Source organism: Engystomops pustulosus, chromosome 1 (assembly GCF_040894005.1).
Source record: "Engystomops pustulosus chromosome 1, aEngPut4.maternal, whole genome shotgun sequence".
NCBI lineage: Eukaryota > Metazoa > Chordata > Amphibia > Anura > Leptodactylidae > Engystomops > Engystomops pustulosus.
This window is the reverse complement of record NC_092411.1, coordinates 177,465,425-177,490,010: the sequence shown is the minus strand read 5'-3', so window position 1 is coordinate 177,490,010 and position 24,586 is coordinate 177,465,425. Positions and strand designations below refer to the sequence as shown.

The 24,586-nt window shown below is 41.8% G+C and overlaps 1 protein-coding gene across 2 annotated transcripts in view; it reads left to right on the top strand.

Moving 5' to 3' along the window:
• ELP1 (elongator acetyltransferase complex subunit 1) overlaps window positions 1-24,227 on the top strand; it is a 56,274-nt gene extending 32,047 nt beyond the window's left edge. For both annotated transcript variants that reach the window (XM_072113964.1, XM_072113965.1), the window contains exons 25-37: window positions 7,394-7,539; window positions 8,698-8,821; window positions 14,132-14,229; window positions 14,418-14,619; window positions 16,025-16,086; window positions 16,538-16,600; window positions 20,966-21,026; window positions 21,112-21,225; window positions 22,101-22,212; window positions 22,296-22,423; window positions 23,128-23,282; window positions 23,494-23,572; window positions 24,017-24,227. In XM_072113964.1, coding sequence (XP_071970065.1) covers window positions 7,394-7,539; window positions 8,698-8,821; window positions 14,132-14,229; window positions 14,418-14,619; window positions 16,025-16,086; window positions 16,538-16,600; window positions 20,966-21,026; window positions 21,112-21,225; window positions 22,101-22,212; window positions 22,296-22,423; window positions 23,128-23,282; window positions 23,494-23,572; window positions 24,017-24,084 — 1,412 coding nt within the window. In that variant the 3' untranslated portion in view covers window positions 24,085-24,227. The remainder of the gene's footprint in view (window positions 1-7,393; window positions 7,540-8,697; window positions 8,822-14,131; window positions 14,230-14,417; window positions 14,620-16,024; window positions 16,087-16,537; window positions 16,601-20,965; window positions 21,027-21,111; window positions 21,226-22,100; window positions 22,213-22,295; window positions 22,424-23,127; window positions 23,283-23,493; window positions 23,573-24,016) is intronic.
• Window positions 24,228-24,586: the final 359 nt, after the last annotated feature.

The window sequence follows — 24,586 nt, the reverse complement described above, 5'->3', positions numbered from 1 at the left end:
TAGGAGAGGCAAGGCCCCATAGTAGACTACTGACCCCCCCATCCCCTTAAAAAAGAAATCTACATATTTGTACATGCATACGTTTATACAATCATACACATTTATACAGTCCTATATACACACATTTTTATACTTGTACACACTCTTACAAATGTATACATTTACGCATTTGTACATAAAGTATATACACATAGGCCCACATTTAGCAAGACTAGTGAAAAGTGCAGTTTGCCTGTAGAGTGTGCGACGGATTCATGAAATGTAAGGTTGATTTCCTCAGTAAAGAGCTGAAGTAGCACTTATATGGAATTCACTTCACTTGGTCCTTGTGTAAGGGGGTTCTTCATTGTATATCTGCAACTTTTTTCGGTCCAGAACATGGACCTCCTACAGGCTTAACATATAACATATAAAAACAGAATTCATTTATGTACACACACAAAAAAAAATCATCAATCCAATCCATTTTTGTTGTGCATATAAATTAATTCTGTTTTTGTTTGAGTGAATTCCTTATGAGTGCTACTTCAACCCTCTTTACTGAGGAAATCAGCCTTATTTACCTTTGAAACTACCCATCGCTTTCCCTGGACTAGTATACCCGAAGATTGGCTGCCAGGAATTCAATTACAAGCACATTTAAAGAAAATCTACCACTGGATCTTGGCCGAAATGACCTCCTTACACCACCCTCTGGGCTCTGTACCACTGATCCCAGGTTAAAGGGGTATTCTCGTCTGGGCATTCACATTCACTTTCATTAATCTTCCATCTATAAACATTTCTTCAATTGGATGTTATAAAAAAAATGTTCCTGTGTGAAGATAATTTCCTATAAACATAGCCATGTTGTACCTTAGAAACGAGTTAGCTTCCCCGGATACGATCACCTCACACTCTGGCAGCGGTGGCCAGACATGCGCTATTGAGTCCTGCCTGACCACATGGCTTCAGCGTTCATTACCACAGGATGTCTGTAGGACCTGCAGTAACTCCCGGACATTTCATATACCAAAACCTTTTTGTTTATTTGTGCAATTTCTCAGGCAGAGGTGGCCGTATCCGAGGAAGCCATCTAGTTTCCAAGGGATAAACTGACTACATTTATGAGAAATTATCTTCACACAGGAACATTTTTTTTTAATAACATCTAATTGAAGAAATGTTTATATATGGCAGATTTATCAAACTGAATGTGAATGCCCAGACGAGAATACCCCTTTAAGGGACAAAAAACGATAGATCAGGCAAAAAAAGGATTTTTTATAATATATGCAAATTCAGCTTGAGTCACCCTGTCGACGATTCTACGCACCTCCGATACTTAAAGGGTAACTGTAAATGTTTTTTTGTTTTCCAAGAATCAGTAGCTGTTGGGATGTAAAACAACTTTGCCTATTATCTGTATTACCTATATCCAGTAGTTTCCTTGCTATGGCCCTCACATTACCTCATTACTGTAATGGCTGCTTTCTCTCCATGTGCTGATAAGCCCTAGAATCCGTAGTTTGTTTACACTTTGTTTCTGTGGATTTCCTGGGAGGAGGGGAGGAGCTGCTGCTCCCTGCTCACAGAGGTCATGTTTCAGTGAACTTAGCAGAGCTGGATGTGTATGCAGATGTCTCCTGCACAGAATAGTGAGCTACAAGATCTTCCCTATTCAGCCCCTCTAACCCAGTCTGTGATTATACAGAAGTTTCTTTGTCCGTCTCTGCTCTTCTCACTGCTCCCTTCCCCTACCTTGTCACGGCAGTATCAGCTCTGTCCAGATAAGCTAATAACCCTTATAGACTTCATGTACCTATGATTTCTACCACTTATTACATGTTCCCTGCTCCTCCATGTGATGGAAGCTGCCTAGATTCAGTGACCGCTCATGCGAAGATAACCGTAAGTGTCGCCGCGGCTGTGCTTACCAGTGACCCATTGCGGCTGGGTGAGATTCATTGACTGTATATGCGCAAGAATTGGTGTCAACGGCTCTTGGTCCAAGGAGGAGGAGCGCAATACACATGTATAGTATGTCTTCATTGTATTATTACAAATACAGCATATAAACACTATATATACACATGTATACAGTATTAACGCATCATATATATACAAACATATACACATCGCATATACACTTCACCCATACATACACCATATACCCACAGATATAGGATATAGACATCACATTTACACATCCATACACTCATACGCATATATGTATATGCTCACTGGCAATCTTACTATCCCAGGGCCCAGAAGCTGCAGACCAGATGGGAAGTAGATGTCAGGAAGATGAGAGATCCTTAGTCCTGTTGTTCTGCTGTCCACTCCCCTGACCAGGGCCGGATTGTAGGGGGGGACTCCCGGCTGCGTGCCCCAGGGCCCCACCACTTTGCCCCTAAAAGGGCCCACACCAAATGTGGGCGGTTCGGGCGGTCGCGTTACCTCCTGAATCGCCCACAGTGTATTTGGGTCTGGGCTTCAATGTGCCCCGAATTCATTCTATGGCAGAGCGAGGGAACTATAAGTTCCTTGCTCTGCCATAGACAATCGGAGGAATGCCAAGATGGTGGCGCCCAGCCACTAGCAGCGCAATGTGCAATGTCACCGCACCGGCTGCCTCCTTCTTGGTACACCTCAGAGGGACACCGTGAGGGAAGATGAGGTCCACACGCATTGGGGGAACGGTGGAAGGTGAGTACAATTTTATTATTTTAGCTAGAACTGTCTATGGTTAATTATTCTAGGGGGGGCTGTATATAGTTACTATGGGGGTGTATATAGTTATAGGGGGAATATATATAGTTAGTGATTATAGGGATGCAGTATATAGTGATTACTGGGGGCTCAATATATTTAATCCTGGGGGCTTTATATAGTGATTACTGGAAGCTGTATTCAGTGATTACTGGGGGCTATATACAGTGATTACTGGGGGCTATATACAGTGGTTACTGGGGGGAGCTGTATATAGTGGTTGCTGAGGGAGCTGTATACAGTGATTGCTGGGGGAGATGTATACAGTGATTGCTGGGGGAGCTGTATACAGTGATTGCTGGGGCAGCTGTCTATAGCGGTTGCTGGGGCAGCTGTCTATATGGCGGTTGCTGGGGCAGCTGTCTATATGGCGGTTGCTGGGGCAGCTGTCTATATGGCGGTTGCTGGGGCAGCTGTCTATATGGCGGTTGCTGGGGCAGCTGTCTATATGGCGGTTGCTGGGGCAGCTGTCTATATGGCGGTTGCTGGGGCAGCTGTCTATATGGCGGTTGCTGGGGCAGCTGTCTATATGGCGGTTGCTGGGGCAGCTGTCTATATGGCGGTTGCTGGGGCAGCTGTCTATATGGCGGTTGCTGGGGCAGCTGTCTATATGGCGGTTGCTGGGGCAGCTGTCTATATGGCGGTTGCTGGGGCAGCTGTCTATATGGCGGTTGCTGGGGCAGCTGTCTATATGGCGGTTGCTGGGGCAGCTGTCTATATGGCGGTTGCTGGGGCAGCTGTCTATATGGCGGTTGCTGGGGCAGCTGTCTATATGGCGGTTGCTGGGGCAGCTGTCTATATGGCGGTTGCTGGGGCAGCTGTCTATAGCGGTTGCTGGGGAGGCATTATATAGCAATTGCTTTACCCTGGCTGGACTACATTCAATGGCCCCACCAGATTTTCTACCCAAGGGCCCCACCCACCTTAATCTGGCCCCTGACATTTTTTTATCCAAGTGCCTGCCTCAGCTGTGCACTGTAGATAATGTGCTCTGTTACATACATATTCTGCTATATTATGTTCAGCATAACATGAATATAAGAGAGCGAGATTAGGGTTTGGACACACCTCCTCAATCAAAGAGTTTTCTGTATTTTCAGGACTATAAAAAAATTTGATTCACACTGAAGGCATCAAAATTATGAATTACCACATTCAAAAAAGTGAAACAAATGAAAATGTCTTATATTTTAGGTTCTTCAATGTAGCCACCTTTGCTTTGATTACTGCTTTGCACACTGTTAGCATTCTCTTGATGAGTTTCAAGATGTAGTCACCAGAAATGGTCTTCTAACAATCTTGAAGGAGTTCCTAGAGATGCTTAGCACTTGTTGGCCCTTTTACCTTCACTCTGCAGTCCAGCTCACCTCATATCATTTCGATCGGGTTAAGGTCTGGTGACTGTGAAGGCCAGGTCATCTTGCATAGCCCCCCATCACTCTCCTTGGTCAAATATCCCTTACATAGTCTGGAGGTGTTTTTTGGGTCATTGTCCTGTTGAAAAATAAATGATGGTCCAACTAAATGCAAACCTAGCATGCTTCTGCATAATGCTGTGGTAACCATGCTGGTTCAGTATACCTTCAATTTTGAAAAAAGTGTCACTAGCAAAGCACCCCCACATCATGACACTTCCTCCTCCATGCTTCAAGGTGGAAACCAGGCACGTAGAGTCCATTCGTTCACCTTTGGTGCGTTGCACAAAGACATGGTGGTTGGAACCAAAAATATGAAATTTGGTTTCATCAGATCAAATCACAGATTTCCACTGGTCTAATGTCCATTCTTTGTGTTATTTAGCCCAAACAAATATCTTGTGCTTGTTTCCCTTCCTTACCAGCGGTTTCCTAGCAGCTATATAACCATGAAAACTGCTGCACTCAGTCTCCCCTAACAGTTGTTGTAGAGATGTGTCTGCTGCTAGAACTCTCTGTGTGGCATTGACCAGGTCTCTAATCTGAGCTGCTGTTAACCTGCGATTCCTGAGGCTGGTGACTCGGATAAATTTATCATTTGTAGCAGAGGTGACTCTTATCCTCCGCAACTGAGGTGACTCTTTGGGGCACATTTACTTACCTGTCTGAGGAGTTCACACGAAGTGCATTGTTCTGACGATAATGCACTCTGGCGCGATTTAAGATTGTGCGCCCGATATCCTGCATCTGCTCAGGTCCCTCCTCCTTCCCTGTTCATTGGGTTTTCCCAATTTTTTTGACTGTCTTCTTAGTTCATAATTCTGTACTTGCTGCTTTTTTCTAGTCATAATAAAATTCTAACAGTCTATTCAGTAGGACTATCAGCGGTGTATCCAAATAGCTTCTGCACAACACAACTGACAGTCCCAGTCCCATTTATAAGACAACCCCCCCCCCCCCCCGGCGCGGAGCTTACCGGGGGGTCCGCTGTTCCGATCGCAGCCCCGGGACTGCCAGTGCCCGGGGCTGCGTGATCCTCCTTTCGGGAGCCGGGTCCGTGCCTTCTGCGCAGCATGCTCAGTGTGTTACATTACACAGTGTAATACATCTGTAAAAGTAAATTAAAAAAAGTTAAAAACATTAAATAAAAACATTTTTTAATAAAAAGAATTAATTAAATAATGTTAAAGTCCCCTAAACACAAATATTCCCTATACAAATGCAATAAAGTGAGAAAAACACAAAATGCCAAAAAACCCCACATATTTGGTATCGTCGCATCCGTACAATAACTCAGAAACATTATTGGACCCGCTCGGTGAACGCCATAAAAACAAAACACAAAAAACACGCCAAAAATGTACATTTTTCATAAAATCTTTGCACAAAAATGTTCTAAAAAGTGATCAAAAAAAGTTATGTGCGCCAAAATGGTACCACTGAAAAGAACAACTCAACACGTAAAAATTAAGCCCTAAACTAGCTCTGTCAACCAAAAAATATTAAAGTTACGTCTCCGAAAAGACGGCGATGCAAAAACAAATGAGATTTCCTCTATATTAGTTTTTATCCAGTAAAATTGTAAAAATAAATGAAAAACTATGTAAATGAGGTATAACGGTAATCGTAGTGATCTGTAGAATAAAGATAATATAGTATTTTTAGTGAACGATGTACAACCCCCAAAAAATACGAAAAGAAAGTAAACCAAAATTGACAATTTTCTTTTCACCCATACATTCAAGAGTTAATAAAATCTCATCAATAAGCGAATTACCCACTAAAATGAAGTATTTGTAAAGTGCATCTCATGTCGCAAAAAATAAGCCCTTATATGTCCAAATTGCCCAAAAAATAAAGATTGTATAGCCAATAAAAAGTGACAATGCATAAACTGCTCTGAATGGCGCAGCTTCTCTTTGATACCCTGGCTCCCATACAGCAGGTTACCACCACATATGGGGGATCGTTATATGCGGGAGAGATTGGGGATCAAGTTTTGTGGAGCGTTTTGGTATTTTATCCACACATTCATTTAGCCAAAAAAATGTCACTTTCAAAATTGTATCCGATTTTCTTTTAACCCTTGTAAAACAATTAAAGGGTTAACAAACTTCATGAAAGTTGTTTTACGTACGTTGAGGGGTGTAGTTTCTATAATGGGGTAATTTATGGGGTTTTACTTTTATTTAGGTCTCTCAAAGTGATTTGAACCCTGAGCAGGTCCCTCAATAGCAGGATTTTGCGTTTTTATGAAAATGTGAAAAATCGCACCTAACATTCAAAGCCCCATAACATCCTACAAAAATAAGAGTATGCATAAAAAACCATGTCCACATAAAGAAGACATTCGGTGAATGTTGGTTATTAAGTATTTTGTGGTTATGACTATGTATGGAAAAAGTAGAACATTTTGAAGTTCAAAAATCAAGAATTTTTCCAAATTTTCACCAAATATCTGATTTTGTCATAAATAAATGCAAAACATACCACCAACATTATTCAACTAACATGAAGTACAAACTGTCACGAGAAAACAATTTCAAAATCACTTGGATATGTTAAAGCGTTCCGAAGTTATAACCACTTATAGTGACACAGGGCAGATTTAAAAAAATGGGCCGTGTCAGGAAGGTGAAAAGTGGCTTCAGCGTTAAGGGGTTAAAGATGGTGCGCAGTCTTATTAGTATTTTATCAAGCTGTCAGATGCTGAATGTTAAATCTGATGTAGGATAAGAATATCTACTTGTATTTTGTACCTCCTTTAAGTTGTCACAGCTTATGCCAGAAAACATTGCCTGAATTCTGCTGTATTAGCATCATTTTTGGTGCACTGACTTATAGACGCATAACAAAATCTAAAAAATGTAATTATTCTTCCTTCTTTGCTGCTAAGGGCCCAGAGTATACAGTCCAGAGTATCATACATGATAAAATTATTAATCCTGTTTTCATGTTACCACCTTTAAAATCAACTTTTAAAATTATGATGATGAACCTGAGGGGCTATATCCTTCTGTATTCTCAGTGCTGAGGAAATGACGGTGTAACAATCTGTAAAGCAGTCGCGGTCCCCCTGTTTTACTGGTCAGAAATTTATACCCTATATTGTGTATAGGTGATTAATATAAAAAAAACTTTTAATAATTCAATAGTAATCTCAATGAAGATGAAGATGAATCTTGCATTTATTTGGGTTGTCTTATGGTACATTATTAATTTTCCAGAGAGCCCTCCCTCTCCAGATGCTGTGAGCGCAGAAGAAGCATTGAAGTATCTTCTGTTCCTTGTTGATGTCAATGAGCTTTATGATCATTCTCTTGGAACATATGACTTTGATTTGGTCATTATGGTTGCTGAAAAGTCACAGAAGGTGAAATTATTTTTAGATTTGTATATAGTTGACGACAAATTGCACTTGATAGGAACAATATATAAAATTCCATGACCTGTATTGGGAAACAGGAAAACCAACAATTGCAATGAAATTGGTGAAAAAATGCTTGTGGGCTTGGATTTTACAGCTTTCACTGTGCGCCCCAAATGACATGTCTACTTCATTCTTTGGGTCAGTGTGATCACGGGGATAACAAAATTTATATAGCAAAATTTTATGTTTTCATACATTTAACAAATTAAAACCTATGCAAAATAAAAATTATTTACTTTGCCGTCTTCCGGCACTAATAACTTTTTTATAATTCAGTGAATGGAGCTGTGTGTGGTGTCATATTTTGTGGGATGAGATGATGTTTTCAATGCTATCATTTTGTGGACTGTACGGGCTTTTGATAGCTTTTTATGAAATTTTGTATGTTACAAAATGGAGAAAAATTTGGCATTTTGACTTTGGCTGATATTTTCAGGGAAAGGGGAGGTTTTTTATTTATTTATTTATTTTTTAGACCCTTAGGGTAATTTAATCCCAGGTTGTCTGGTTGATCCTACCATATACTGCCATACTACAGTATGGCAGCATATGTGGATTTTCCATGTCATCTATTACAATGTGCGATTGGCACATTGTAATAGATCAGCTCGGGCCTTAGTATGACAAGCTAAGCCAATATGGCGGCGCCGGCTTTTTAATGCTGCCGGCAACGCTAGCATCAGTCTCAGGTGTTACCGGTGGGTGTTTGCTGCAATATGTAGCAAACACCCACCTTGTATGGAGAGGGCTTAGCCTGTCTGTAAGGGGTTATGCAGGAGATTTTATTTTGATATTGACTCCAATTATCAGTTAATTCTGTGTGCTATTCCCCCAGCTCAGTTTTTTCAGCTGTTGTCAGTTTTTGTTATCGCAGGTCAGCTCCTTTCACTTGATGGGGAACTTACCTGTAGTGACACTGTGTGACCTCTACACCAGGAAATAAGCTTTCCTGTGTTGGCCTTTCGTCCCCAAAAGCATTAATGAAACCACATGATTAGAAACCTTCGTCCTATGTCCTGCTAGGACCTTATCAACGTTTTATATGAAAAAAAACCTGAGTTGTTTTTTTTATAACTGATATAATTGATGCATTTTTCATAGGACCCAAAAGAATATCTTCCATTCCTAAACAAACTAAAGAAAATGGAGACAAATTATCAGAGATATACTATTGACAAACACTTGAAAAGATACAAAAAAGCGCTGGAGCATCTCAGCAAATGTGGTGAGTGCTAACAAGACAATTCAATAAAGACCCTTCAGAGACACATTACAATTGGCTTTACTAAGGCGAGTACCTCTTCAGCCTTTCCTTTACATGAATTTCTACTAATATGGAACGATAGATAGGAGTTGCATCACATAGAAAATCGTCATTGTCCATTGAATTAAAATTATAGGAATTTATTGCCATTTGTCCTTTTTTTCACACCTTATTTTGAAATCTTTTTAAAAATATTTTACTGATCCCAACAAATGTACTAGAACAGGCTCAAAGTATCCACAACATAAATGAAAACTTCTTGAAAAAATCCTTGAAAAAAGATGGAGGGCATGAATCTGAGCATCTGGGCATGAAGCAGAGACCCTGGGGGACATTTCCCAAAGTTGAGGCCTTATTTATCATTAGTTTCCAGATGTTTGACATTTGAAAATGTCGCAATTTTGCTGCAGATCCATTAATCATGCAAAAAGTCTCAAAAACACTCAATTCATGGCAAACCATTTCAAGCATCACTTCCAGGGCTATTTTCAGGTTGCAACTAAAAGGTAATTAAAAAGGTTACTAGTAGGTTACTTAAAGCCTTTTTTGTGGCTTTTCCTAAGGATTTTTTACGAGTTGGTGCTTGGGGGCTAGCACTATCTGATGATTCTATTCTTGACTCTGTATATTCAGGAACATTTTGGGAGTGCTGCTGCTGAATCTATTTATTTGATAACATTTCTTTTTTTTACGTATTTAATTTTTCATTAATTTTTAGCAACAAAACAGTGCATAAAGGGAGGGAGGAGGGTAAGGAGTAAGCACTTAAAGTCAAATAATCAGGCGCCAACATGCACCCATTTGTGGAAGGGGGTTTGGATAATGCGACAATTTCTAACACAAAGTGTCAAGTGTACAGCAACAAAAATTCAATGTACCGTTATCTACTGAAACAGGTTCACTGTAACTTAGATGCATTCTATAAAATTTCTTAAAAATGAAAGAAAAGAAAGAAGAAATAGCAGCGAGGAATCGCCAGATATGAGGAAAAATAGAGAAGGAAGGAGGGGAGAGTAGGGGAATCGAAAGAAAGAGTGTTGTGCCTCCCCCTACCTAGATCTCAGATCTCGGTAGATTCACCATCCCGTGCTGTCAAGTCCAAGTAGCGGGGAGATGCCACAAAGGAGACCCAGTGGAACCATGTTTTCTGAGAGCGGGCGGCCCTCTTTGGATCAGTGTTCAGGAGACTCTCCATCCTTTGTAACTCGTTGACGCGACCCAGCCACTGATGCATGGAGGGAGGATCGGAAGAGCGCCGGGATTAAAAGCCTTAGCTGCATTTAGGAGGTGACATATCAGGGACTTCCTGTACGTGGCAAGGGAAATCTTGTGATGGTGTAACAAAACCCTGGCGGGGTCATCCCGCAGCTCTCTGCCCGTCACCTCGCAAATCCCGCCCCCCAGCACCGCTGTCTAAAATGGAACAAGTGTGGGACAACTCCAAAAAATATGAAGAAGTGTGCCCTCCTCTTTACCGCAGCGCCAACAGGTCCGGGGGACATCTGGGAACATCTTGTGAAGTACATGGGGCTCCCTATACCACCTGGTAAGCAGCTTATAGTTTGTCTCCTGGTAGGCTGTGCTAATTGAGGATTTGTGTGCCAGTTCGTAAATCTTTTCCCTTTGTTCTGCAGAGAGAGTCAATGTCAGATCCCGTTCCCATTTGGTCATGTACAGTGGAACATAAGCCTGTGGGGGGGATATCAGGAGGTTATATGTTAATGAGAGAGTACCCCTAGTCTGACCTTTTTGTGTGTTGGAAACCTGGGATTGCCAAGGATCGGTGTTAGGGGGTCGGTAGGGGAAATCTCGGCCACTGATCTGCAGTGTTTGAAGGCCATTAAAGTAGCATAGATGGTTGGGTGGGAAGACTGTGCCTGCCACTGTTTTGGCTCTACCCAGGGGAGACAGGAAAGCAGAACATGAGTAAAGTGCTGCTCAATTGATACCCAAGCCTTTGTACTCCCGTGTCTACACCAGTCCACAACCCTATTCAAGTGGGACGCCACGTAGTATTGAGTGATATCTGGAAGCGCCACCCCACCCTCTCTTTTACACAGGTATATGATCTTTCTTTGTGGAGAAATAATGACTGAGTTCGCCCACCACCTCCTGCACATGTAAGGGATCTTGGAGAAGGGAGTGATTAAGGATCCACCTACCCAGTGAGTGGGAAGGAGGGGCCAGGTTCAGGGTGATGGAGATGGGCGAGTGATCGGATAGAGGGGATGTATGTATGTCTGCCTCCATTACCCTATCTAGGTGAAAATGGTCTATGAAAAAGTAAAAGTAAAATGAGGGGAGAAGTGTTTTAAGACTGAATGGGTAGGCTAGGTGTTCGTTATTATGGCTTCTAAGTAGGCTTAAGGGGAGCCCCTAAGCAGCCCCCTAACTTTCTATGTGTTTCGCTAACTGCCCTGAAACATAACTGACAATCAGCATAAAAACACCTCAGGAGCCCTATCTAGGACCGGGGGGGGGGGTTTACAAGGCAGCTGCCTGAAAAGACAAATGGTGAAATACAGCTAGAGATCTACAGTCAGTCATCGTGGCCCATCCAGGGGTCAACGGTCATTCGGGCGACCCCTCCTAGCCGGGTACGCCCTTGGATGACGAGGGTTTCCAGTTCGGTCTCGGCATCTTCGACGGGAATTTGGGATAACTGCGGCCTGCAACCAATCTGGAACTTCGCACGGGGGGCATCCCAGCATTCCAAATAAGGCCGGCAGGTCGCCGGGGTCGTGAACAGGCATTGAACGACCCTCCTTCCGTACGACCAGGTGGAAAGGAAACCCCCAGAAGTATGAAGCATCGCATTCTCTGATTTTGTCCAGCAATGGGCGTAGCACACGTCTAATCTGAAGGGTGCGGGCAGAGAGATCAGGCAGGATCTGTATAGTGACCTCGCCGTACATCAGGTGACCTTTTTCTCGGGCGCATCTCATCAGGCGCTCCTTAGTGCGATAGTGATGGATTCTGCATACTACGTCACGTGGAGAATCAGGATCAATTGGTTTCGGACCTAGAGCTCTATGCAACCTATCCAGTTCAATTGGTGGGTCTCCCAGCACTCCATTAAAGATTGTGGAGTGCCCTCTTCATCTTCAGGAAGGCCTCTCACCCGCACGTTGTTGCGACGACCCCTATTCTCAAGGTCAACATGTTCCAGAGTCAGGGAGTGTATCATATGCTGTTGTGCGGTGACCTGCTGTTCCAGCTGCTCCAATCTGGTATCGTGAGATGAGGTTTGTCTTTCTAGAGCCCATCTGTTCCATGGTGCGGTGCACCTCATCCAGACAGTGACGTTGCATCTTTTCCATGCTGGATATCATGGAGTCAAAGAAGCTTCTAGTAGGTAAATTTCTCAAAGCCTCATGCAAGTCCGCCCTGGTCAAAGGTGGTTCCTCTAGCAACCCAGGATCTTGAGCGTAGGGTGAGGCCCATGTTTGTGATGGGAGGAATTCTGGGCATCGTGGTTCCATGTGCGATACCGGGGACTGGCGGCCCTGAGACAAGGAGGGGGAGAAGGACAATAGCAGTGAGGTCTGTGGTCCTGCTCTCGCCACATGGCGCTTAGCTGCCAAAGCACCTCCGATGTCTGGGTCTGTGCTTTTCCCAGCTAGACTAGCCTGGGACTGAGACATAAGCTGGGTCGGAGGAGGCTCTGGGGTACTGGGCATGCACTCCATAAAGAATGGGGGCTCACCTCTCACATAAGCCTGTAAAGGGGGCTGTGTTGCACCCTATTGAGTGTCCCAATCTGAGCCCGCTGGCATGGTGAGAGCCTGGGCAAGTGTGCTCACCTGTGAGTTGTTAGAGAGGGGTGCTGTCTGTCCATTTGTGGCTGCACTGTCCTTCCTCTCGCAGGAGCAGCGTGCACCTGCGCCTGGTGAATTATCTCCCTGCCTGCAGATGGAGACTTTGGTAGTGCCGCCCGCAGCCTGTATGGAGGGACACTGTACCTCATGGGGAGATCGCATATCCTGGGCTGGCATGTCTGGGACTGTGGCACCCTCGATGTCCTCCTGTGGAGCCACGGCCGGGCCCTTTGGTACGGAGGTGACTGCGGCCGTTCCGTGGCGCAATTCCGCAGGGGTTGGCGGACTTCTCCCCAGACCAGCCGGTTACACCGGTCTTCATCCGGGAGGTAGTGTGTGCCGGTGTTGAAGAGCCGGCCGCTCGCTTGCTGAGAGCAGATGCTGAAGTTGGAGGCAGCGGGTGCGGACATCAGTCATTTACCGCCTGTGCTGCCGAGGCACGCGTGGAGGAAGCGGCCATTTTCCCCCCAGGCTCAGCGGCTGTCTTACTCCTGGAGCGCAGGTAACGCAGGAGGGTGTTCGCAGGATTGACCCCAGGCTTCGGGGTGGTCTTCTGGTACCTCCCTTTACTCATCTCCTTGCGGTTTGGGCACCCGGATATTAGTTTTTGTCTCTTTATGTCGTCTGGTTAACGGGAGCTCCAGTTGCGTGCGTCTACACTCTCTGCATGCCGAGACCACGCCCCCCTATTTGATAACATTTCTAATTAGAATTTGCAACATTTTTCAGTAGCTTGAGTCATTTCTGCGACATTTGGTAAAAAGTCGCAAAAAACAACTATGGCTCTCCCCCCCGGGTTTTATAACATATTGTGCATGATACCACTGTTCAGTGAGCTGGTTAAATATTGCAGCTAACATTTTATTATTATTAGACTGTAATAGGGTCATCTATAAAATACTTACCCCAGTTAGGCAGGAGCTGTGGGTCTTGGGACCCGCTGGCAGCAGCACTTGGTACTTCCTGTGATAGATTTCCGGCGGCTGAAGAGGGTTGAGCTATTACTTTATTCACGCTCCCTCCACCACTCAATGTAGTTGGACGGTTATGTGGATGTTCTTGCCATCACCCTTCAATCACTGACATAGGAATGGTTATAATGGATGAGTCATAAATACAGTAGTGATTACATGGCTCTCATGGTATTGTATGGATGTGAGGCTGCTGGTGGACTAACATCATGGTATTGTCCACCTGAATATAGGCGGTCACCTTCTTAAGAACACCTGACTTACAGACGACTAGTTAAAGATGGCCCCCTCTGCCCACTGTGACCTCTGGTGTTTTGTTATTCATTCTTTGTGAATTTTGCAGCACTACTGAAATGCTTCTCCTACCATATAGTGCGACCCCAGAGTAAAAAGCTTGAAAGGATCTGGCCTGGCACTTCAGCGTTATTGTATGTGAGAATGTATAGGAATGGCACTGTAACATGGTCGTCTTGTATCCACAGGACCAGAGCATTTTATAGAGTTTTTAAACTTGGTTAAAGATCAGAATCTTTACACTGAAGCCCTGAAACTTCACCCTGTTGGATCCAGTGAATATAAAGTAAGTAGAGTGTTATTTTAATCATTGGTGAGAAGTCTGAGGTTCTATCAGAACTGTATTTTCAAATAAATTGGACTATGAGGAAAGTAGATAAGCCCCTGTAATATGCAGATTCATACAACTTTGAGGTGACAGACTTTAGTGTTAGTTTGCAGAATGCCATATGTTATGTGTTGTTTGTTTTTCAGGCCATTAATGATGTTTATGGAGAACATCTTTATTCGAGGCAACACTTTGAACAAGCTGGGCTCGCCTTTGCTCGCTGCGGCAGTCTTGAGAAGGCTCTTGATGCTTTTGTTGCATGTAGTAGTTGGCAGCATATTGTATCTATAGCTTCCCAATTGAAATACTCTGAGGACAAAATGGCTGCTTTGGCTAGGAGTGTATCAGGTGGGTGACAATATCTGCAGGTCTAAACCCATTAGAACACATAGATCTATCAGGGAATATTTGGACTTGCATTGCTTTAATTTCTGACAACGTTTAATAAATTTAATTCCCCTATAAGTTTGAGAACAAAGAAAGCTACAGCACTCATTTTAAATCCAATAGAACAACTAAATGTTCTTTATTCAAAGAATGATGTGACGTTTTGACACATTAAGGGGGTTTATTAATGCACATTAAAACACTGTCTAAAATTCCTCTCGCCACATTTATCAAGGCTTTTAGACCCTTTTTTGGCACTTTTCCGACGTGTTTGAGTAAAGGGGCGGGGCCTTCAGAAAATGGGGGTTGTTTGTGATCGCCTGTGTGCCTAAAATATTGACGCACAGTTTAGACCAACTAAAAGTCGGTCTAAAGTTGGAACTGACAGTCTTCTACCGCACCAGAATTCATCATCAAGGTGATAAATCTGGCGCAGGAAAAGACTAGTGTTTACTAGCTAGAGACTGGTGGAGACAAATTGCTAAATCCCTCCCCACTTCCCCCTGTGTCTTTCTCAAGCATGCTTTTTTATTAGATTTAAAAGGAATGCTGTAGCTTTCTTCATTTTCTGACTCATGTTGGGTCCTGGCAACAGAGGGCACCCGGACTTTATCTTATAGACCCCATTGGGCATGATGAGGAGTGCTGTTTCATCTCTTGTGATTCACCTTTAAAGGGGTATTCCAGGAATCAGCATAATTCATATACACTCAAAATATAAGCTAATGTGTAATTAGTTGTTATTTAAAATTTTGCTCCCCTCTGCAGAATAATGCTGATGACATAGACTATAATGAAGAATTAAAATGCTACTGGCCCTTTAATCAGTCCGTTAATTTCCTCCGTGCGGTCCGTCGCAGAAAAGAAGATGACCGCTGGTCACATGTCCACATCACATGTCCTGCACCTGCCTGGGCAGGGTCATGTGATCACCACTACATTTAGCTGTAGTTGGTTGGTTGCAGCGCATCCAGCATGGCCGGTCTTGTGGTGATGGCAGTTGCACATCATTACTATGGTAACAGAGAAAGAAAACCTGTTAGATCATCACTGGGAGCAGAGCATAAGTGGTAGGAGGAGTTACTGAGAACTAAAGGATGATGGGACTTGTGGTTTCCCGGGGCCGGCCATCTTACTGATAACTCCACCTACTTTAGAGAGGCCATACATTTTGTAAATCATAAAATCAAATTATTTAAGCTCCGTTTTGTGACTAATGACACTGAGTATTGTTGTATTCATTTATTTATATCATCATGGGATTTTGTGTCAGACGTTCATATTCCAGGAATACCCCTTTAAGTCTGACCACTTTCCTACTTTTCATCCATTGAGGGACTTAAAAGTGTATATATTTCCTTTCCAGGTAAACTGAGGGAGCAGAGGAAGTATGAAAGTGCAGCTGTGCTTCTAGAACAGTATGCCAAGGTATTCTATCGCTTGTTCATTTTCCCATTTTTATCTGGTGGTTTTTTCTAAACATGGAATCTGATTCTTCAGAACTGTTTAAAATTTGTGCAATGAGAATATTCTACAAAAATTCTCTCCCTAGCATCACTAACATTGTAACAGTACTGTCAGATTCCAACCCATTATCAAGTTATCTACTACCAGTTATGTTGCATTAACTGCCAGAGGAAGTGGTTGGAATTTATTCAAGTATTTCATTTAGTGCAGTAAATGAGATAATTTCTTGAAAATGTTAATGCACAAGTCTCATCTATGTTATAATGTATGCAGAGGGATTTGCCATTTAACGGATCAAGCCTCTTGTATGGCTGAATTCATATACTTACAACATAGCTAAGCGGATACTGTATGTATTTGAGGGGCAGGGAGCAAGGTATTATCTGCTTAACAGTGGTAAATTTGTTTTTAGGATTATGAGGAGGCAATTATTTTACTGATAGAAGGAGGACTCTGGGAAGATTGCTTGCGATTGGTAAGATATATTGCTTCATGTCTGTAAACTGTACAGTATTGTCTTTTAAAGTGTAGCTGAAGAAATACACTTTCAGGTGCTATGGCTTGCAGCCCTTCTCCCCCCCATTAGCTTGTACAGCTAGTTAAATTTACCATCACGGCACCTCTCTGCAAATCTTGTGTGCAGTTCTCCACTGCCGACATTGCAAGGAAAGCTATTCTTGTGCATGCACAAGATTTGCAAAGACAGTTTGTGACGTCAGCGATCTCAGAACGCTCTGAAGCACCGGGCTTTGAATTCATTAGATTGCGGTAAGGTAATCTGATGGTAGATGTCCTTTAACCCCTTAAGGACGCAGCCATTTTACAGCTTAAAGGAAACCTACCACTTCTGAAGGTAGGTATGAGATGCAAACACCGGGCACCAGCTCAGGGTGAGCTGGTGCCGGTGCTTAGTCTCGTTAGTGTTAAAACCGCGGTATCGCGGTTTTAACACTTTTTAAACTTTCTAGCAGAAACTGCTTCGGCGCTGCGTGCGCACGATCGTGCGCGCGCCTACATTGGAAATGCCGCAGGCGTTGCGCGCGCACGGGCGCGCGCAGTGCCGAAGCAGTTTCTACTATAAAGTTTAAAAAGTGTTAAAACCGCGATACCGCGGTTTTAACACTAACGAGACTAAGCACCGGCACCAGCTCACCCTGAGCTGGTGCCCGGTGTTTGCATCTCATACCTACCTTCAGAAGTGGTAGGTTTCCTTTAAGGCTCAGCCCCATTTTTTGGATTCTGACTTGCGTCACTTTATATGGTTATAACTTTTTAACACTGTTACTTATCAAAGCGATTCTGAGACTGTTTTTTCCCCACATGTTGTACTTCATTTTAGTGGTAAATATTTGCTGATAAGTTTTGCGTTTATTTTCCAAAAAAAGAAAAAATGATGAATTTTTTGAAAAATCTCACTTTTTTGAAATTCAAAATCATTACATTTTCAGGTAGATAGATTTACCACCTAAATAAGTTGCTGCATAACATTTCCCATTTGTCTACTTTACATTTTCATAATTTTTGAAATGTCTGGATAATATATTTTGATGTCGCTCGGCTTACAAATCGAATAGCGATTTTCTGTATTTTCAGAATTTACTCTTTTGTGGATAAATACAGTTTTGAATGAAATGTTACATATTTAGTATCAAAACCCCCGTATATAATCAACCCATTTTCAAATCTGCACCCCTCAAACTATCAGAAACAGCTTTTAGGAAGATTGTTAACCCCTTGAGATCTTCATAGTAATTGAATCAAAATGGAGGTGAAATTTAGATTGGTCAAATTGTTCCAGTTATATGCTCATTTAGCCCTAAAATTTACACATTTCCAAAAGATAAAAATAGAAAACCCACCATACAATTTGTTCTGCAATTTCTCCCGAGTGCAGAGACCCCCACATGTGGACATTACTTGTTTTATGGGTACACAGCGAGGCGCAGAATGGAAGGAGGGACCTGCAGCTGCCAGGATTTTAGTTTCCTCTTTGGTCCCTTTTGTAGGCTATAAATTTTCGCTTTTTCGTTATTGGGGCCATGTGCTGGCATTTTTTTTTTTGCGGGATGAGATGCTTTTTCCAGTGTTGCCATTTTGGGGTTGGTATCACCTATTGTTGAAAATTTAGGAACTCGTTTTTGAGGGTATGAGTAGAAAAGCATCAATTCTGTACTGGATTTTTGACTTTTTTTTTTCGTGTTCACCGTTTAGCCTAATAATCATGTTAGCTTTATTCTATGGGACGATACGATTACGGGGATACCAGACTTGAATATATTTTCTTACATTTTACTAAATTTGTCAAAACCGTAATGTGGGAAAAAATCTATCATTTTTGCATTGCCGTCTTCCAAGTGGCATAACATTTTTACTTTTTTGACTTGGGAGCTGGTTGATGGCTTGTTTTTTGCGGGACATGCTGTACTTTGCAGCAGTATCATTATGGAGTACATATGTTTTTTTGTAAGATTGAATAGGTAAAAATGTTAATTTTTGGTGGGTTTTCAATAGTTTTTTTTAACGGCGTTCATCGTACGGATTCAATAATGATTTCCTTGTATTCTACGGGTTGTTACGGACGCGGTGATACTATATATGTGGGGTTTTTGTTATGATTTAGACTTTTTTGGGGTTATATGTCTCTTTATATGTTATGGGGCTTATGGGCATTTTTATTGATTTATTACTTTATTTTTTATTGAATAACATTTTTTTTTTACTTTTTCACTTTTTCCACCATGGGAAATGACCAAGCAATCATCTGATTGCTTGTTCATGATAATACTCTGCAATAATCATGTATTGCAGGGTATTATCAGTGTTGGCCTATGCCCTTGCATAGGCTGGCACTATGCCAGTAAGATGACGTCACAGACGCCATCTTACTGGCAGTGCCTGCAGGCAGTGCTGGGGACCAGATCGGACCCCAGCACTTCTATAGCAGCGATCGGCGTCCCCCGAAAACGGTTCAGGGGGGCCGATCGTGGGGGAAAGACCCCCAGAGGCATGTTATATGCCGCGGTCGTGCTGACCGCAGCATTTAACGGGTTACACACCCGCGATCGGAGCCCACTCCAACCGCGGGTGTTACACTGGGGTGCCGGCTATTAGTTACAGCCGGCACCCCGTGCTTCCCGATGCCGGTTCGGCTCTGATCCAGAGCCGAGCCGGCATAAGCGCCGTGGCGGATATATCCGCCACTGAGCGCTAAGTCACTGCGCTCCGTGGCGGATATATCCGCCATGGAGCGTGAAGGGGTTAAAGGGGTATTCCCATCTGAGAATTCACTTTTAGTTTAATTCATTGTCCATATGTAAACATTTCTACAATTGGATGTTATTAAAAAATGTTCCCATGTGAAGATAATTTCTTATAAACCTAGCCATGTTGTCCCTTAGAAACAAGATGTCTTCCTCGGATACTACCACTCCGTACTCTGGCAGTGGTGGCCAGACATGCGCTATTGAGTCCTGGTTTACCACCTGGCTTCAGCGTTCATTACTACAAGACTGTTGTAGGATATGCATTGACTCAGCAGAGGTGGTCATATCCAAGAACACGGTCTTGTTTCTATGGGACCATATAACTAAATTTATGAGAAATTATGTTTACACGGGTAAATTTTTTTTTAATAACATCTGATTTCAGATTATTTAAATTCAATTTGAATGCCCAGATGAGAAATCCCCCTTTAACTTACAGTTTGCAGATGTACATGCACCCTCTGCAACTGTAGCTGAACCTGGGAAAAAGTGATATAATATGACGCTGTACAGATTTATAACATATTTTGGTAAAGACTTATTCAGTTACACAGACAAATGACAAAAAAAGCTTATATTTTTACATAAAAATGTAATCAATATAACTTTTCCATTAAGTTAAAGTCTTACATGTCATGAAAAAAAAGTAAAGCTTTCCCAAAGATAATGTCATTTAAAGAAGCTCTTAACAGAACTACAAAAATTTGACCTGCATATTTAGGCATCAAGTACCCTCAGTCACAAAGGGGTTACTAAATCTTTTCATGGGACAACACTGAAGTAATGACACCTTAATACAATGTGAAGTGGTTATTGTAGGCAGTAAACAGCTTGTATAACAGTGAGCATTTAGTGAGCCCAACAAAAAGCCATAAATGTCTAAACCGCTGGCAACAAAAGTGAGTTCACCCCTATGTAAAAATGGCCAAATTAGACATTTTCACTTTCTGGAGTCACGTGACCCGTTAGTGTTACAAGTTCTAAGGTGCAAATGGGGAATGGGATTTTAAAGGGAATCTTTCATGCGTAATTAGCTGTATAGACCTCCACCATGGCCTTGTCACCCACAATGGCCGTATATTTATTTTCCCACCCTCCCTCCGGGCTGCAGTGTTCCATAATGATAACGCTCCTAAATACACCTTCAAGACAAATACTGCTGGGCATCTGTAAGGGCATCCTCTAACGGAATGTGTAAGGCCCCTTTCACATGAATGTATGCTTTGTTCAGTTCTGTATTTCAATGCCTTATATACAAAAGGTTTTTTAAACCGTATGTCTGTGTCCATATAAAATATGGTGGGTTTGCAAATGATGTTACTAGCTTGCTAAACCCTAAAAATTCCTGGATACTAAACGAATATACAGCAGCATACAATGCACAATCGTACGCAAGAAAAGTTCCCATAGACTTCTATGGGATGTACTGAATGGATATACAGAAGAAAATAGGACATGACCAGCTTCCTGTCCTTCATCCCTTGCACCTCCCCAATGAGGTGGAGTTTGAATAGAACTGTAGTTGATCTTACTTTTATAATCCACTTTTTTTTTCTTTTTTTTTTTACCCCCAATAGATATACAAATACAATCGACCTGATATCATAGAGACAAATGTGAAGCCTGGTATAATAGAAGGTAATTCTTATTATTCAGGTAGCTTAAACCGCCTCTTTAGTTAATGTCATGTGTGATAACGAATGCTGTTGTGTTCCATACACAGCTAAAAAAAATTATATGACGTTCTTGGAGATGCAGAAAGTTACATTCATCCGTTACAAGGAGCGGCTTTCTGTTGTTCGAGACCTGAAAGAAAAGGCACGACAAGGCTTACTAGGTACCGCTGACAATGATGTGTTGTGTCTCACTTTTCTGCCAGGTGTGACTGGTTCGGACCAAGTCAATCCTGGTCTAATAATCAGGAGTAGTCTCCACTGTTTTCTGGTACAGATTTTAGTAAATTTGACAAGATGGGGCGTTCACGCCTCTGCTCCTTACCATTATCCGTATGGCACCACAGGGAACAGCTTAAAATCAGCTAAAACACTGATTTTAATTTGCCTTTTCCAGAAAATTGGTGGACAAGGCTCCAAATAGGTTTATTTTTTAGGTCAATATGATCACCACATTTTAGAGGGTTTTGTTTTTCAATTTAAAAAAATTAAAATGTTTGGGACTAGACCAATGCTTCGATTTACAGAGTTGTGTATGGGGGTAATTCTTTGTGGGGTGAGCTGTAGATATTAATTATAAAGTTTTAGGCAATACAAAAGCTTCTAATACGTTTTTGTTAAAATTTTTGTCTAAAAGGCATAAAGATAAAATATTTTTATGTTATGGTGTTTCCCCTATGAGATGATATGACTGTAACCTCTCAATTGCTGTCATCTCATCCAACCTCGGCATCATGGTGGTTAAAGGTCAATTGGTGATCATGGATCTGGCTTCTGGGTGATCTGGTGGCTAATCTACTCACTCAGCTGGTGACTGGGACCATGTTTAAAGAGATGTCATGCTTCAAATATATACAACTGATGTTGTCCAAGGGTTTTATATGCCATACATGTGCAAAACATTAACCTATTGGTTAAAATAGTGACTGGTAATAACATTAATACAGTTGTACCTGCTGTAGACTTCTACAAATAGCGTCATTCAAAAAGTTACAGGATGCTATAATGACTTCATATCTTGATATTTTATTTTTGTTAGACGATGAAATCCCAGGAGGTCTAGAATCTGACCTGTTCTCAGACACAAGCAGCGTTATGACAACAAGTGACATGAGTGGAAGATATTCTCACAGTAATTCACGAATTTCATCGTAAGTTGTTTTAATAATAGCAATAGGAATAATAAAAAGTGTATATGCTGTTTCAACTAATGACCCTCTCCTCTACTATGCAGCAGGTCATCTAAGAACCGTCGAAAAGCCGAACGCAAAAAGTACAGTCTAAAGGAAGGCAGCCCCTTAGAGGATGTGGCCCTCCTTGAAGCACTGAGAGAAATTGTCCGTACAGTGGATACTATGAGGAGTGAGTTGTGTTGCCCTTATAAAAACAGCCAGAAGTACAGTATGGCTTGGTATTGAGGCTGATGCATACGGTTTACAGTACAATGTCTTAAATAATTGGCCACAATGTATAGTGGTTATTGTTGATCCTGTTCATAAACTGCGCAATTTGAGATTATTATAATGAATACTGAAGCCTTGGAAATAATGTGCAGCTCCTGATGATAAGAATATGAGCTCAGATAAATTCTGCAGCATAGGTGTCATTGTCTGAAGAACACACAACATAAGCAATTTCCTTTTAACTGAACTTGAGTTATAAATTCTGAAGTGTAAAAGGAAAAGTCAACATTATGCACATTGTACATGATACTGGAAGGGAACCTTTCCCATGTGTTCCATTAGGGATTACTATACAGCAGTCTTTCTACGTTTTTTTTTTTCTTGCAGCTTTTTGTTTGCTATTTTACATGATATGGAAGTGGTTATTTCTGGCACAGTGATGGCTAGATCTGCTTCATAGCCAACACAAGAGCAGCTTCTGCCACCAGGAATGTGCACAAAGGACAATTTGTAGTGGTCATAAATTGCTCAGTCATCGGAAAGAATATAGCTTTTTATAAAGGCTTTATCCTAACTGAAAAAAAACAAAAAATAAAAAACTATTCTGAAAAACCTGAAATAATTAAGAAAATAAATGTGTTTTATGTTTTTGTGTAATTGTAGGTGATGTGAACAGTCTCTTGAAAGTGCTAGTCCTGTTTCTTTATGATACAGATGCTAGAGAACTACAACAAATGTATCAGGAATTTCTCCAGTTGATGGAGGTGTCAATACAAGATATCTGGGTTCCATGTGCGCCACCAAATGCTACACTTCCAGTAAGTCTAAATTTTGCTTACATTGGTGATCGTTTCCCTAAACATAACACAAATAAGGAGAAGCATTATCCTCTTCCTGTCATACTCTTCTGTTATTTTTAATGGAAAATTTCCATTGTTATAAACAGCAGAAATCCCTTTATGTAGCCCACTTAGGAATGGAAGAGTGCCAGTATTTAATTTGTAAGACATTACATTTGCTTTTTTTCAGGTACTGGGTCCTCACTCGACTGCTAATAGTATAATGACATCTTATCAACAACAGAGAAATCTAAAAACAGCAGAGCAAGGTAAGAATGTTACATTGGGGCAATGTATAAAAAGTGTTGCTGAACAGACCAGTGCAGGTGCACCAGATAGATCTTGCTGGGTGATGTGTCTGCAGTAGTTTAGAACTTTTGGAGTCTACTTTAGACTAGGTGTTAGTTGGTCTGGTTTATGTCAGAATTTTCTGACAATTTGGTTAGGCCACGCCTCTTTGACAAGGAAACTCCCCTTTTTCCAGACAAGTAGGAAAGCAGTCCAAAAATGGTCTAAAGCCCTCAGCAAATGTGGCGCACAGCACTACAGGCGGAAATTACTTCCGAAATCTGGCAGTGACAGGTTGATGAATCTCCTTCAATGTGTGACGAGAAAGCAGTCTCAGAGTCACCAGGATATGTTGAAGCGTTCCAAAGTTATACACTGAAAACCACTTTTTCCCATTAAATCTAACTCAAATTTCTTCTCCCCAGAAACTGAACCCTTTATCGCTCCAAAACTTAGCAAGACCATTCAGTGGAAGCTTGATCTACTTGACTGAGAACATCTCCATTTCAGAAAAAGAAATACATGTGGGCACCCAGTCACATGAAGCCATTCAGCCTGTCTGTCCCCAATTTAGGCATGTTATTTATATACTCTCTGTTTATATGTATTATAATTTAAAATAAATTTTTCAATAGATTTCTTTCTTTGATCTTCACTGGGATCTTCACGGTAGCTATTATTAACCCCTTCACGGCTGCCATACATCCTATTTTTACATGCCCTGTGCAGAAAGGACCTTTAGAAACGTCATGACAGTGGCCAACTTCAAACGGCCATACCGGAACCCTGGCACTATCTCCTCTGTAATATGTCTAATACAGCTTTCTATTTCCATGAGTTCCAATTGTAATTTTGAGAATGGATATCTCTGGTTCTTTGAACCATCCATGCACATTCCAGATGTATCGGATAAATTAAAGGGGAGATTCTTCTGTTCAATGTGACCCCAGAATTGTGTTTCTAGGTGCCAGGGTTCAGAATATGTAAGCGTTGGA